General features: G+C 47.2%; 1 protein-coding gene across 1 annotated transcript in view; it reads right to left on the reverse strand.

Annotated features, from left to right (window-relative positions):
* The window catches only part of MEGF9 (multiple EGF like domains 9), a 77,224-nt gene that overhangs the window by 11,603 nt on the left and 51,562 nt on the right, over window positions 1-14,059 (reverse strand). The window contains exon 3 of the mRNA XM_053282558.1: window positions 1,164-1,303. Within this exon, the coding sequence (XP_053138533.1) occupies window positions 1,164-1,303 (140 nt within the window). The remainder of the gene's footprint in view (window positions 1-1,163; window positions 1,304-14,059) is intronic.

Below are 14,059 nucleotides of genomic sequence, written 5' to 3' on the forward strand. Positions count from 1 at the left end.
GGAATCAGAGGTGGAAGGCAGAACAGAATACAGGCTGGGGGTGAGGTATCCAATGAATTAGGAGAAAATCAGATGGCCAGGGGCCGGAGTAATGGCTGGAGATCAGCTGGAGGTCAGGTCGTTGCTCAGCTGGGGCACCATTAGGGGGCAGCCCATGGGGCATGGGCCCCAAATCTCAGCTGCCACCTCCCTCCTCCACAACCTTTTACAGAAAGGAAGCGTAGCACTGAAGGCACCTGCAGAGAGCAGGAAGGGGAGCTCCTAGCCTCACCTAGCTCTGCTGCTTCCACCTTCGTATGTGTTGCATTATAATGTTGAAGTAAAGTGTGCCATTGAGTCGATTTCGACTCCTGGCACCCACAGCGCCCTGTGATTTTCTTTTGGTAGAATACAGGAGGGGTTGACCATTGCCTCCTCCCACGCAGTATGAGATGATGCCTTTCAGCATCTTCCTAGATCGCTGCTGCCCGATATAGTACCAGTGGACATTCAAACCTGCAACCTTCTGCTTGTTAGTCAAGCATTTCCCCGCTGCACCATTAGGTGGCTATAATGTTAGGGACTTTTAAAAACATACCTAATTCTTCTTAGCAGGCAGGATATGGTTGAGTTTAATTGGGATGGGGCCGTAATGGTGGAGCATCTGCTTGGCATACAGAAGGTCCCAGGTTCCATCCCTGGCAGCATCTCCAAGTAGGGCTGGGAGAGACTCCTGCCTGAAACCTTGGAGAAGCTGCTGCCAGTCAGAGCAGACAATACTGAGCTAGATGGCCTGAGGTCATACTCAGTTTCTGTTCCAGGCAGCTTCCTGTGTTCCTAATCATCAAAGGGGAGTTCTGGGCCCCAAATCTTTTAAGTACCTAGCAACACCCCTGATGCTCAGACTGGGGATCCAAAGACTGAAGCAACGGCTATATAGCTGGGCCCCTACTGGCTCTTCCCGTCGCCCAATTTGACTCGGCTGAAGAGCTGCAATACCACTTCTGGCCACTTGCATGGGTGGCGCTGCAGTGCTGTGGAAACTGGGCTGATACTCCCTCACCCCAAGATCTGTCCTGGTGGTACAGGGCGTAAGGTACCTGGGCACCAGTTTGAGCCTCTCCCCCCGACCACCCAGGGTCTTATGTGACCACACAGAACCACCCCACCAGCCCCAGATTTACCTGTGTCATGGTCACAATTCTTGGAGTGGTTATTGCACCGGCAAGGTTCGCAGGTGGTTTTGTTGAACCTGGAGTAGCCTCCTTGGCACTGGGTGCATTTCGGACCTGTTGCTCCAGCTTTACACTGACATCTTCCAGAGCTGAGGGAGAAACACAGAGACTGGGTGAGGTGGGGAAGGAGAAATCATCCAGATGCCAAGTTCTCTACAAAAAGCAATCCAATTCAAATGAGAAAAATGGGTGGCGGGAGAGAGGAGACCTGATATGCAAGGGCTTTGCATTCTTGGAAATGTCGTGCACCCTCAAGAGATCTGAGAGGTGCACCAAGAGTTCCTTGTGGCAGCCCAGAAGATCCTGGGGCTCAGTTAATAATAATCTGTGTGACACTTCTGAGCGTCCAAAGCATTTCACATGCATTATCTTGTTATCCTTACTAAAACCCGAAAGGTGACTTAAGTATTATCCCGATGCTGCAGCCAGGGAACTGAGCCGAGAGCCAGTGACTCGGACACCGGACAACAGAGGCAAGGTTCAAACTAGGGAAGTCTCAATTCACAACTCCCTATCTTGGATCAAACGCTACATCCGTTTTCAGTATGTATATACTGCATAATGAAAGGTGGTCCGGAGTGTTTCTGGGTGGGAGGAAGGAATCGCTGAGAGCATGGAATGTTGAGGTCAGAAGGAGCAGGAGGATGCTTAGAGGACTGTCGGCGAAAAGGAGTCACCATTTGATCATTGTGGGAGTCAGACTGGGGATGAGGCCGGGTGGTCGATCAGACTCTGGGTTTGGAACCCATCGACTCATTTGAAGTTGTGGCCTGCTTCACAAAACCATTTGAATCTAGGCTTACAAGTGGGTTGCCGACATGCATGTGATTGTGTAAACCCATGCCAAGGTGGAGGTCTCAGATTCACCCGGGCCCTAAACCACTTGGGCCTGGGAACCTTCATTAAACCTAGATTCAAATGAATGGGTCAGCCAGCCCTGTGTCAGCGTGAGAACCAAAGGCAAAAGGAAGACAGTGTGAAGCTAGCATGAACCAATAGCTCTTGATGCAGAATCTTGGCCACTCATTGAAGAATACATTATTACATTGTTAACTTTGACCTGTCCGCTCCAAGACCCACACATTTAAGGTTTGCAAATGCACATAGAGCAGGATTTACCCTAGAGAGAGCTTTTCAAGAGGCAACAGTGCTACATAAGAACATAAGAACAGATCTGCTGGATCAGGCCCAAGGCCTATCAGGTCCAGCATCCTCTTTCATACAGTGGCCCACCAGATGCCTCTGGGAAGCCCACAGGCAAGAGGTGAGGGCACATCTTCTCTCCTGCTGTTGCTCCCCTGCAACTGGTATTCAGAGGCATCCTGCCTCTGTGGCTGGAGGTGGCCCATAGACACAGTTCTAGCAGCCACTGATAGACCTGCCCTCCATTAATTTAAGACCCAGCATTACTCAGGGAGAAAAGATGGCAGTCACACACACACAAAAAAAGGGGGGGGTGTTGCTGCCTCCACCACCAATACGTTTATCATAATCCCCACACACCTCTAAAAATCACTGGAGCTCACTTCTCCATCCCACCACTTGCGAAGAAGATGGTAACAGTGGAGGAAGTATCTCGCTTGGAAGTATTTCAGCTCACCCCAATCCCGTGAATGTTCCACTGTGCCCAAGGGAGGCTACTTCCATGTAAGGGTGCCTAGGCCTGCCATCTTACACATTCAACTGATAGGATGTTATTCCCTTTATTTAGACTGGAGCATGAGTAATTCCCGCTGGGTTACACCCCTCGGAAATCTTTGCACAATCTAATCTAACCACCAACGCCGGCCCATCCAAGCCAATTTCGGAAGGTCACGTCAAATTCTTGTTGAACATTCGCTCCACTCAGAACGGTGGATGTTTACTCAGGCAATACATTCACTGGGTTCAAAGGTGTCAGGGGCTGCAGTCTCAGTTGGCATGATCCTATTCCAGTCCCGACTATAATTTAATGAACTCTGTTCTCTCCAAGGTCTTCCCTTTAATTTGGTTTTCCCGTCCCAAAGGAATACAGCCGTTTCTATATTAATGGTAGCCCTTTTCAGGTGTTCTGTCAGGGGATGACAGCCATGTGTTAGGGGGAGGGGGGAGAGATAGGCTATGCTCCCCCGCAAAAAAAACCCCTTTGTGCATTCATTCAAATCTGTAAATAACCCTCTTAATGGTACACATAGGAGCTTCCCAACAGACACTCTAATGAAAACATGTGGGTTGGGGCCATGGAGACTGCCTCCACCCCATGGCCTCATCATGTCCAGATTGAATGCCTGAAATACGGCAATAGTGTTCCCATTTTTCCTACACTCCAAGGGTGGCCACCGATCTTGCTTCCAGTATTTGGCCCAAGGAATCCTGTCTATAACTAACATTTCCCATATGTTAACGCTCATTTTGCATAGTTTTCCAAACATCCTGCAAAAGGCAATTAGGAGGGTCTATGGAATCTCGCCAAACATTTTTTTGATACACCACAAAAATAGGTGCAATAAATGAATAGCATTTTTTAAAAATAAAAACAGTAGCTCTGAGCGATTACACAAGCCCCACTATAAACAGGATACTGGTGTCATTTAGATCTCCAACAGAATGAATCCCTTTTCTAGACAATGAGGCACCTACCAAATGTGGTGATTATCTTTTTTTTTTTTTTTTAATTTAGCAGGGGGAGAGAAACTGGCCATATCCATCCCCAGCACAGCACCCCTGCAATGGCGGTTGCTGGTGTCTATCTTGTGCTTCTTTTTAGACTGTAATCCAGGGGTAGGCAAACTTGGCCCTCCAGCTGTCGTTGAACTACAACTCCCATCTTCCCCAGCAACCTCAATAAATTGTGGTTGATAGAGAGGTCTATCAATGGCTACTAGTCTGAGGTCTACAGGCCACCTCCAGCCTCAGAGGCAATATACCTCTATATATGAGTTGCAAGGCAGCAACAGCAGGAGAGAGGGTGTGTCCTCCGCTCTTGCCTGTGGGCTCCCCAGAGGCATCTGGTGGGCCACGGTGGGTAACAGGATGTTGGACTAGATGGGCTTCCTTGGGCCTGATCCAGCAGGGCTATTCTTATGATAGTTGGAGGGCCAGGTTTGCTCACCTCTGCTATAAGCACTCTGGGAACAAGGAACCATTTTCTTATTATTCTTTTTCTATGTAAACCACTTTGAGAACTTTTTCTGTTAAGAGATGGAACAACAACAACAGTAAGAATCAGCACCAACTCTGCTGACAACCCTTCTAACTTGGCAAAGAGGCCAAGTTAACGTGGTGATTTTCTTTACTGAGCAGGGGGAGAGTAACTGGCCCTATCCACCTCCAGCACAGTACCGCCAGTGACTGTTGCTGGTGTCTGTCTTGTGTTTCTTTCTAGATTGTGAGCCCTTTGGGGACAGGGAGCCATCTTATTTATTTTATTATTTCTCGGTGTAAACTGCCCTGAGCCATTTTTGGAAGGGCGGTATAGAAACTGAATTAAACAAACAAACAAACAAAAACTGCCATATATACAAAATTCCTTTGACACGAATCAGACCTAGCTAAAAAGCTTCCATTTTTAACATTCATTTTATATTATAAAAATATTTGCTCTGCCATTTTACAACATCTGCAGAGGATCCAGGATGCAATGCACATCCATGTGGCTCCGTATAGACATACTGAGTTCCAGAAATCGGAATATTTAAATCCCTTTCCCACTTTTAAATTCAAGCCCCTTGTCTTGGTGACCCTCGATTTTAAACTTCATAGCTTATGAGTAGCAGGAAAGGAAGTTGTTAAATTTTTTAAAAAGGGGGTCGGATGCTAGCAAGTTTGAATTTAATGCCTCCCTGGCAGGATGCAGATGGCTGGAAGCCAGGGCTCGGGTGTGCACAAGAATTAAATCTTTCAGCCAAACAGAGAACGTTGCCTCTGGTCAATGCCTCTATAGAATAAAGCTCATTACAACACCCCCTTTCATAGCTCCTATATCGTAAAGACTGCCGAATGCTTTTCCAAAAAAAGGTCAACAATTTAAACATGCCCAAACCACACACACAGCGTCCTGTTAAAAGCCAGATTATGCCTTCTTTTCTTAAAGGAAAAGGCCAAGGAATTTCACCCTTGAAGACGGAAAACGGAACCAACATTCCAAGTGGGAGCCAGAAGTCCTCATTTAAAAATAATAATTAATAATATTCCTCCTCAATTCCTCCTTAAATTATTATTAATAATTTAATAATAATTTTTTCATTTAATACATCTATTCTGTTTAAGATTATAAAACCCAAACAGGCTTTCCTTGAATGCTGAGAATCAAGAGGGGCAGCCCTACACAATACTGCATCTGCTCAATTCATCAGGTACAATGATGTCCTGATCCTTGTCCCTGCCAGATGATTGCCTTTATGGGAATGCACTGCTAAAAATTGTTAACACCAGGTTTCTCGAATTTTGGCCCCCAGAGGTCGGACCACAACTCCCATCATCTCTTGCCACAATGGCCTTTAGGGATGATGGGAGTTGTAGTAGCCCAACATCACCTGGGGACCCACACCTGAGAACCTTTCTGTCCACATGAGGTAACTAGAGTAGTCGTTCTTCAGCATACCTCTCCAGGTTTTCCAGAACTTGCATCTCTGAGTGGGGGTGGATGCCACTTTTCTCTACAACCCATGCACAGAAGGGCATGCACATGAACCCTAAGGCAGTGTTCAGATGGCCGCCATTGCTTTCACTTCCTGCAGATGCTGGGATTCAAGCTGAGCTGTTGATCACATGCTGCCAAGCCATTCTGGGGTTTCCCCCCTATTCTATCTTTTAAGGAAAACAACAAATACCTTTTAAATCAGTGGAGGGCAGTTTATTTCAGGGGAGGCACAGACAATGCTCTTTCTTATGAACATCAAGGGGTTTCGGGCAGGTCCTCCTTTTCATCTTTGAAACATCTGAAGGTATGATCACCTGTCTGCCGAGGCCTCTCCACACCCCAAAGCCCTTTCTTAAGGGCTCCATTCCACCCGCTGCATTCATTTACTCTGCAACAGCTTGTCCTCCACACATTCAAAAGCCAAGGGGGTGTTTGCTCTTTGGGTTAAGGACAGACTAGACAAAACACCACTGCCCTGGAAAACAGCAGCTCTACAATACAGCAGCTGATGCCTCCCGTAAAATCTTGGGCTCTGCACTGCAGGGCGCCTTAGCGTTCATGCACATTCATTTACACACATGTACGCTAGGGCAAAATGCATCCCTCCTAACTCAAAAATTTAACTGCTAGAGACTGGGGGAAAGAGGCTGAATCCTCAAGGAGAGTGTTAAGTCACATAATGATGTGTTCATAAGGAGTCCCTCCAAAAACAAGAATAGGGACACTGAAGGGACAAAAAAAGGGAGGAGAGATGGTCTGGTGGTAGGAAGCATTAATTGTCACTTTTGCTAAGCAGGGTATTACTACTGCTATGAATATTTATATACCGCTCATCAACCAAAATTCTCAAAGAGGTTTACACAGAAAAATAAATCAAGAAGATGGTCCCCTGTCGCCAAAGGGCTCACAATTTAAAAAGAAACATAAGGCAGATACCAGCAACAGCCACTGGATGGATGCTGTGCTGGGGTTGGATAGTGCCAGTTGCTCTCCTCCTGCTAAGAGAATCACCACTTTGAAAGATGCCTCTTGGCTTAGTTAGCTGGGGTACGCCTTGGGGTACACCCTGGCTGCATTTGAATGAGACGCTACATGTGTGAGCACTGGAAGATATTCCCCTTAGGGGGTAGGGCCATATCTCAGTGGGAAAGCATTTGCTTGCTGGCATGCAGAAGGTTCCAAGTTCCCTCTCTGGCATCTCCAGATAGGACCGAGAGAGACTCCTGCCTGCAACCTTGGAGAAGCCGCTGCCAGTCTGGGTAGACAATACTGAGCTAGATGGACCAAGGGTCTGACTCAGTAGAAGGCAGCTTCCCATGTTCCTAAATGGGAAATCGGGACGGTCCCAAGGAAATACCGACTGTTAAAAGATTCCAGTGACTTCTAGCTTCAGAAATATCTTCCCTATGAAACAAGATGTTGTCGATAGATTTTTTGGAACAGCGGAAACTGCATCAGATAAGAGCCAGACCACTGATCCATCCAGTTTGATATTGTCTACAGCGACCAGCTCTCCGAGGTTTCAGGCAAGAGCCTCTCCCAGCCCTACCTGGAGATGCCTCCAGGAAGTGAACCTGAGACCTTCTGCATGAGACACAGATGCTCGGTGATGGAGATATGGGCCCTCCTTATCTTGCTTCAGAATAGAGTCTCAGTAAAAACTGCCTTCTACTGAGTCAGACCATTGGTCCATCTAGTTCAGGATTGTCTACACTGACTGGCAGCAGCTCATGAAGGTTCCAAGCAGGAGCCTTTCCCAGGCTAGGGTTGCTATATCCTGGCTTTCCAAATCTGGGTGCCTAATTTGCATATTATGTAAATTGGCTGGGAAATACTTTCTGAGCAGAAAAGTGACTGCACATTTTGCTCCATAACTCCACTTCGACAATGGCTAGAGCTTAGCTTTTTTAAAAAAAATGAAATCTGAAAGAATTTGGGTGGGCTAAGCCATCTGGGTGAGATGCTTAAAATCTGGGTGAAACCCGGAATTTGGTGGGGACATGGCCACTCTATCCCAGGCCTACCTGGAAATATCAGAGATCAAACCTGGTGACTTCTGCATCCAAAGGAAGTTCTGCCACTACTATGGTCCCCACCCCTAACAACCCGCCCTCTGTTCTGATCTAGCAGAGTTCGCTTTATACTCTAGGAGGAGCTCAAGCAGAGGTATTCCCCCTCATGAGGACTAGAAGGGCTTGGCTATTTGAAAATCTACCAAAAGTTGTGGCATCTTCCAAAATGGTGAGCATTACGGTTAAGTTTTTTCCAATCAGGGCAAACAACTGGCGAAGCGGAGCTGGGGGTGGTGGTTGTGTCTTCAGTGGGGCACAGGGAGGTGTTCTCGTTCTCTCTCTCTCTCTCTCTCTCTCTCTCTCTCTCTCTCTCTCACACACACACACACACACACACACACACGAGGAACATAGGAAGCTGCCATATACTGAGTCAGACCACTGGTCTATCTAGCTCAGTATTGTCTTCACAGACTGGCAGCAGCTTCTCCAAGGTTGCAGGAAGGAGTCTCTCTCAACCCTATCTTGGAGGGAGGGAACTTGGAACCTAGATGCTCTTCCCAGAGCGGCTCCATCCTCGAAAGGGAATATCTTGCATTGCTCACACTTCTAGTCTCCCATTCATATGCAACCAGGGCAGACCCTGCTTAGCTAGGGGGACAAGTCATGCTTGCTACCACAAGACCAGCTCTACACACACACCCAAACACACGGTCTCAGTGTGGCTTGCGGTCTCCATACCTGCTTTTTTTGTTTTTTGTAACAGAGGAAGATATCGGGAGCTGCAAACACAGAAATCCCATGCTGAATGTTCTTTGTATCAAGAACTTTCTATGATGTTCAGACATCCAAACATTTGCAAAAAAAGCAATTGCCTGGATATATTAAAGAAGTACAGTAATGTTTCGTTTCCCCCCTCAAAAGGGTTTTTAAAAAAACCAAACCCATTCAATAAGATTTAATATCTGAAACAGTATTCCTTTCTTTCAGCCTCAGCAAACCGTTCAACCAACCAAGAAGCTATTGTACAAGAGAGTCCCACAGGGAAATCTCGCCATCCATAGGCACCAACCTTTAAACTCAGCTTTAATGGAAACATCATAAGCGATATGTTGATTTTCAGGTCAATTAATCTGGACATTAAGGAAACGGGGGGACCAGGAGGCAGAAATGCCTATTAGCAAGACGGTTCCATTTCATACCGTCTCTCCGCCCGCCCTGGGCCCATCTTGACTCTTTGAAACCATCTGAATCTAATAACACCTTTGTGTGTGTGTGTGTGTTCAGAGGAAGTGACCCCCCCCCCACTCCCGACATTACGCAAGCCCAGCAAAGTGCCTTTTTGTGGGGGGGAGATGGAGGCAAGAAAAAGGGCGGCTTTATTCCCAGAAAACACTGGGGCATTGTGCACGCAGAATGCCTCGCCTCTTGCCAGTGAATGGAATCCATCTGCATGAAATCCACCAACAGAGCCGGAGCGCCCAAGAACTCCGAAGAGGCGTCTTGTGAAATGTCAGCATGCCAGGCATGTCTGGTCAGTGCCACGGCGCCTCCACAATGTGCGGGCCACCCTCCCGTTTTGGACAGTCCGCGCCACGCTTCTGCGGCAACCAACTGCCCATCCTGAAAGCCGCTCTGTGGACTAGGAGTCTGCCGGATCAGACCGAAGGGGGAATGGGGCCCACAGCTCAGGCGGTAGCAGAGCAACTGCTTTCCCCGCAGGAGATCCCAGGTGCAATCCCCGGCAGCATCGCCAAGCAGGGCTGGGAGAGACTCCTCCGCCTGGAACCTTGGAGTGATGCTGCCAGCCAGTGTAGACAATACTGAGCCAGGCGGGCCAAGGGTCTGACTCGGTCAATCGTCTGACTGATGGCTTTTTGCTCCGAAAACCAAAAGGCGCATTATTTGCCAGGGTTTCCCGGCAGCATCTAGTTATTCACTGTGATGAGTACTGCATGCTTTGGGATGCTGCCAAAGGCCCCTGTGCAGTGCAGTGGCTGCTCCCCCAACCCAGAAGACGGGTGGGCCGTCTTCAGGTTAAGCAACATAGGAAACTGCCATATACTGAGTCAGACCCTTGGTCCATCTAGCTCAGTATTGTCTTCACAGACCGGCAGCGACTTCTCCAAGGTTGCAGGCAGGAATCTCTCTCAGCCCTATCTTGGAGATGCTGCCAGGGAGGGAACTGAAAACCTTCTGCTCTTCCCAGAGCGGCTCCATCCCTTAAGAGGAATATCTTACAGGGCTCACACTTCTAGTCTCCCATTCAAATGCAACCAGGGCAGACCTTGCTTAGCTAAGGGGACAAGTCATGCTTGCGACCACAAGACCAGCTCTCCTCTCCTAGTGGAATCAACTTTGCTTTCCCCAACAACCCCAAGGTCCGCCAACCAAAGCCAGGTGCAAAACAGTGGCTGAGCATCAGTAGTCCCTTTAATAGGGATTTCCAGCTGTTGATGACTACAACTCCCAGAATCCCCAGTTGCAATGCTGTTTCCTTGCAGATTATGGGAGCTGTAGTCAACAACATCTGGGATCCCTGTTAGAAGGGACACTGCTGAGCATGGACAGACAGATACTTCGAATGAAGGAAGAGGGTGCCTCTGAGCATGTGCTCAGAGGAGGAGGAATCTGAATTTACGTTGAACCCCCAATTTCTAACAGCAAACTGGTAAATACACAGATACTATTAATGTTGAATATAGTACAACTATGAATATTTATACTCTGCTTTTCAACTAAAGTTCTCAACGCAATTTTTTTTTGAGGGGGGGCGAAATAAGATGGCTCTCGGTCCTCTAAGGGCTTGTAAATTGCCTTAATTAGAAAGACAGTAAGTAAACATTTTTTTAAAAAAATAGCTAAGTCAAACAATACCCAGCATGAGCCTTTGAAATAATCTGATATTACAAACAAAGAATGCAGAAAGTTTTTAAATGGGTGTTGATCTCTCTGTACATCAGTGCACACACGTAAAAATTATTTATTTAGCCACTGGAAAAAAACAAAGTGAACAGATCTTTGAACTGCAAATAAAAAACCATTTTTAAAATGTCTGTTGGATTTTTCTTCAAATCAGTTATGTGGAATCTCCCTTTAAAAGGGGGGGGGGATTAGGGCATGATCCAGACCCCTTCTCTTTAGTTAGTGCTGAGGAGAGGCGAGGGGAGAGGAAATTCCACAACGGAGTCCCTGAATCCCTTCTCCATCTCCTTCCCACACAGGTCACTGAGTGTGCATAGGGAGAAGGAGACAAATCCATTCACTTCACAATTGCTCTCGTTGTTGCTAAGCAGATATAATTGTCTAGGGCAGAAGCGACACACTTCTGCCGCACAATCAGAGGTCTGGGATTATGCTCCAAGGTAGTATAAAAGGGTCCATTTAGTTGCCAAGTGATCAGTCTGGCAATAACAACCCACTAGTATGCACTCCTTTCCAGGAAAGATATGGATTAGAAAATGGGCAATTTGATGGAAATCGATGATTTAAATTTCCTTCCCCCTTTGGAGATCTCAATCTCCTTGATTTAAATCAGTCCACCCTGGGGAAGACATAAACAGTCCGGCGAGCTCTGCTAATGAAACTCCAGAATGGCAAATTGTGCCGAAGGGTTGGACGAACAGACAGATACCTGGGAGATGGCAATTACTAGAAGGCTGTGGACAAAGGCCATGACATTGACTACTTCGAGAAGCAGTCAATAGCAGAATTACTTGGAAGAGGAGAGACACCTGGAATTGCCAGTTACTCCCATCAATAAGTAATTGCATCCAGACACAACGTTTGCTAATTAATGGATGTGTATGTAACCTTATTTATTCAACTTATACAGTCATCTCTCCACAACCACTAGGGTTCCGTTCTGGCAAAACATCGCCGTAGGCAAATTCGTGGTTGGTGCGGCATTGAAGTCTATGGGAAACAGGGGGTTAGGGGAACCACGACCACAAAAAGACCTTTAAAAAGGGGGGAAATACCCCCCCAAAAAACCCCACCCCAAAATCTTGTAGTATCGCCAAGAGACACCAAGAAGAATGAGCAGATCGGACCTCTGAACACCCCCATCCCCAAATCACTAAAAAAAAACCCCTCACCAACCGCAGATATTTAGGTCACAGTTGGCAAGACCTGTCACAATTCCTATTCACTAATTCCTATGCAAAACAGTTGAGTTTTGCCACAGTTGGTAAAACTGTGGCTGTCAAGAGAGGACTGTCTACTGACTGAGGGAAGCTAGATTAGAATAGCAATAGCAATAGCACTGACATTTATATACCGCTCTATAGCTGAAGCTCTCTAAGCGGTTTACAATGATTAGCATATTGCCCCCAACATTCTGGGTACTCATTTTACCGACCTCGGAAGGATGGAAGGCTGAGTCAACCTTGAGCCCCTGGTCAGGATCGAACTTGTAACCTTCTGGTTACAGGGCGGCAGTTTTACCACTGCGCCACCAGGGGCTAGAAAAAGATGAGCACTGTTTTAAAGTTGGAGGAAGAAACATCAGGAACTTGTGCTATGCTGATGACACCACTTTGTTAGCTGAGAATGTGGATGATCTGCAAGCTCTAGTAATGCAAGTCAAGGAGCACACTGAAAAAATGGAACTACGACTAAATGTAAAGAAGACTAAACTAATGACAATGGGCTCAGCAACCAGCCTCAGAATTGACAATGAAGACATTGAAGTGGTGGGTAGCTTCTGCCTTTTAGGATTCACCATCAACAGTAAAGGATCCAGCAGTCAGGAAATACATAATGCAGTCACGAAACGCATTAGGCGAAGACCCAGCTCCCTCGAGAAGTCCATAATGCTGGGAAACGTGGAAGGAAAGAGAAGAGGACTAGCAGTAAGGTGGATTGACTTGATTATAACAGCAATGAATGTCCCTTTGAGAGACCTTAAAGGACAAGCTGAAGACCGATCATCCTGGAGAGAATCTTTCTATGTGGCCGCTCAGAGGTGACACCAACTTAACGGCACTTAATCAACAATCAATTTAACCTGTAACAAATAATGGTCCATTTTGGACATTAAATTCTGTCCCCAAAGGGCTCACCGTCAAAAAACGAACGTAAGAAAGATTCCAGAAAAAGCCACCGGAAGGATGTTGTACTGGGGACGGATAGGGCCAGTTGATCTCCCCCTGCTAAATATAAGAGAACTGCCACTTTAAAAGGTGACTCTTGGCTCAGTTAGCAGGGGCTAGTTGAGGCCTTACCACTGAGCTACAGTCCTTCCTCAAACAGAGACACGGAAAGAAGTGAGAAAGGCTTAATCAACTGAAGAGGCCCCCTTCAAAAGGGTGGCAGTGATACCGCTTTTCAACAAAAGTTCCCAAAGCGGTTTACATAGAGAAATAAAAACAACGATGAATCCCTGTCCCCATAGGGCTCACAATCTAAAAGAGAAACCAAAGGTAGACACTAGCAACAGCCACTGGAGGGATGCTGTGCTGGGGACGGATAGGGCCAGTTGCTCCCCCGCTGCTCAGTCAAGAGCATCGCCACTTTAGAAAGGTGCCTCTTTGCTCAGTTAGCCAAGGAGACACCTTCCCACATCCGGCCTCTCGCCATTCTCTCAATAATGCATTTTTGTAAAAAAAGCCTTTGATTGCAGCAGCGGAGTAGCCCATTCACAGCAGCAGCTTGTCAGGTCAATGTTCATTTCAGAAATCAGCCTAGCGCTTGGGGAAGGGATTTCACTTGCCCGCTCCACATTCCCGGCCAGAGGTCCTGTTAATCATTAGCCCACTGGGCTGGTGTTGGTGACAGGCCATTGGGTCGAGAGTGTGAGACGAGAATAATTCTGCTATCCCTGCTAAGACAACAGACCTCGGAGCTCCCACTGAAGACTGAAATGATGCCTGTGCAGAAGCTTCTGTGCCCAGGCATAGCTACACAGGATCAGCTCAAGGTCTTGGGTCCAGGCTGGCCTAAACACTGATGGTGTGGCCGATACGCACCGCGGGCCCCGGCTGCTACCGAAGCGCAACTGACATGTGGGATGCAAATCCCTGTAAGCAAGAAATGGCAAGCAGAATCTGCTATTGCTCTCCATGACTTCTGCTGTACCGTTTGGCCTGGCTTATGCATGCAGCAGAAGGAGGGCATGAGATTCCAGGGACAGTAAGACAGGCCAGAGTTTCTTAACCTTGGGCCCCCCGATGTTTTTGGACTACAACTCCCATCATCCTCAGACAGAAAGG

The sequence above is a fragment of the Hemicordylus capensis genome, chromosome 17 (genome assembly GCF_027244095.1).
Source record: "Hemicordylus capensis ecotype Gifberg chromosome 17, rHemCap1.1.pri, whole genome shotgun sequence".
In the NCBI taxonomy this organism is placed as follows: Eukaryota; Metazoa; Chordata; class Lepidosauria; order Squamata; family Cordylidae; genus Hemicordylus; species Hemicordylus capensis.